Below are 1,774 nucleotides of genomic sequence, written 5' to 3'. Positions count from 1 at the left end.
TACCTTGAGAGCTGACAGTTTTGGAAAGTTAAGGGATTCCATACTTAGAGCTGATGGGAATCCAGACAATATTGGGCAAAGGGTTATTTTTTACAGCAACGTATAGAGGAGGTCCTCGATATATGTTTGATGTCATGGCTTATGTTCGGCGAATGGGCCGAGCAGACCTTTTCATTACTTTCACGACCAATCCAAAGTGGACGGAAATTACTGAACATCCATCAAGGACAAGAACCCCACGATCGTCCAGATATCGTTGCCAGGGTATTTAGACAAAAACTAAAAAAGATAAGGGAATTTATTAAAAAGAAGCATTTGGCAGGTTGAGGGCCTTCCTGTACAGCGTTGAATACCAAAAGAGACGGTTACCGTATGCGCATATACTCACCTGGCAGGCGCCAGAGGACAAAGTTCAACCGGAACAAATGGATCTGTGCATATCTGCAGAAATCCCCGATAAAGGCGAATACCCTTAGCTTCACGCTAAAGTGATGGCATGTATGCTTCACGGACCTTGTGGACCCTTGAATCCAAGTTGCCCATGCATGGTCGATAACAAATGCACTAAGAATTACCCAAAAGAATTCATTCATTGTACAGAGCAGGGTAGTGACTCGTACCCCAAATACAGGCGACGAAAACCAGAAGATAGAGGTCACACTGGTACTATAAGGATGAATATAAATGGTCGGTTTGTTAATCAGCTAATAACTAACCAGTGGATTGTTCCCTACAAAAGAGTCCTCCTTCAGCAATTAAACGCTCACATTAATGTTGAAATTTGCAGCTCAATCCAAATTATTAAATACATACTTAAATACGTAAACAAAGGCTTCGATAAAGCAGTGTTTGAGTTGCAAAGAACTGAAGGAGGAAATGACCAAATGGTGGATGAAATCAATCTGTTCCAGAATGCAAGGTATGTCGGCAGTTCAGATGCAGCTTGGAGGATATTGGCGCATCCTATACATGAGCATTTCCCTCCAATTGTTCAACTTGCTGTACATTTGAAAAATGGCCAACGCATCATGTTCTCGGCTAATACCGCTCTTGAACGAGCCCAAGGTCCACCACCTGCAACAACTTTGACAGCATTCTTTGAACTCTGCCATGAAGACAACTTTACAAGGGATCTAAAATATGTGGATGCCCCCGAGTTGTATACTTGGAACAAATCAACAAAAATGGTACAGGAGAATACGGGGGGGACAAATTGGAAGAAATGGTGATGTACGGAACGCCCCATGCATTGGCAGAATGTACACGATTAGTCAAAGTAGGGAAGTGTTACTTCTTACGCCTGTTGCTCAATGAGGTTGCTGGCCCAACTTCGTTTCATGATTTGCGGGAATATAATGGAGAAGTTTTTGAAACTTAAAGGGCAGCGTGCCTTGCTCGAGACCTTCTTGAAAACGACCAACAATTGTACCAGGCACTACAAGAGGCAAGTGTCACCCAGTCTCCATCAAATTTGCGAAGCCTCTTTGCAATAAGTTTAACGGTGTGTGAGCCTATCAAACCCATTGAACTTTGGATGAATTCTCGTAATGCAATCTCGGAAGACATTCTCCACAGACAGAGGCGAGAAGTAAAAAACAATAAGTAGATTTCAATGATGAAATCTACAATAAAACCCTTTGTCTAATCGAGGAGAATGTTCTTCTTATGGGCAGTCAACCACGGGCAAGCTACGGATTACCTGCGCAGAGACAAAGAGGAGATTCAATACTTTATCTAGAATACAAAAGGCAAGTTTATAACAATACAGAAGAAC

At 42.3% G+C, this 1,774-nt stretch overlaps 1 protein-coding gene across 1 annotated transcript; it reads left to right on the top strand.

The window, feature by feature from the left end:
• The first annotated feature begins 491 nt into the window (after nucleotides 1-491).
• On the top strand, nucleotides 492-1,229 carry LOC145288264 (uncharacterized). The gene has a single exon (XM_080136302.1). It carries the CDS (start codon nucleotides 492-494, stop codon nucleotides 1,227-1,229), a length of 738 nt encoding a protein of 245 aa, XP_079992428.1.
• Nucleotides 1,230-1,774: the final 545 nt, after the last annotated feature.

Source organism: Euprymna scolopes, chromosome 11, assembly GCF_053919585.1.
Source record: "Euprymna scolopes isolate OS-2025 chromosome 11, ASM5391958v1, whole genome shotgun sequence".
In the NCBI taxonomy this organism is placed as follows: Eukaryota; Metazoa; Mollusca; class Cephalopoda; order Sepiida; family Sepiolidae; genus Euprymna; species Euprymna scolopes.
This window is presented reverse-complemented; position numbering and strand designations above follow the sequence as displayed.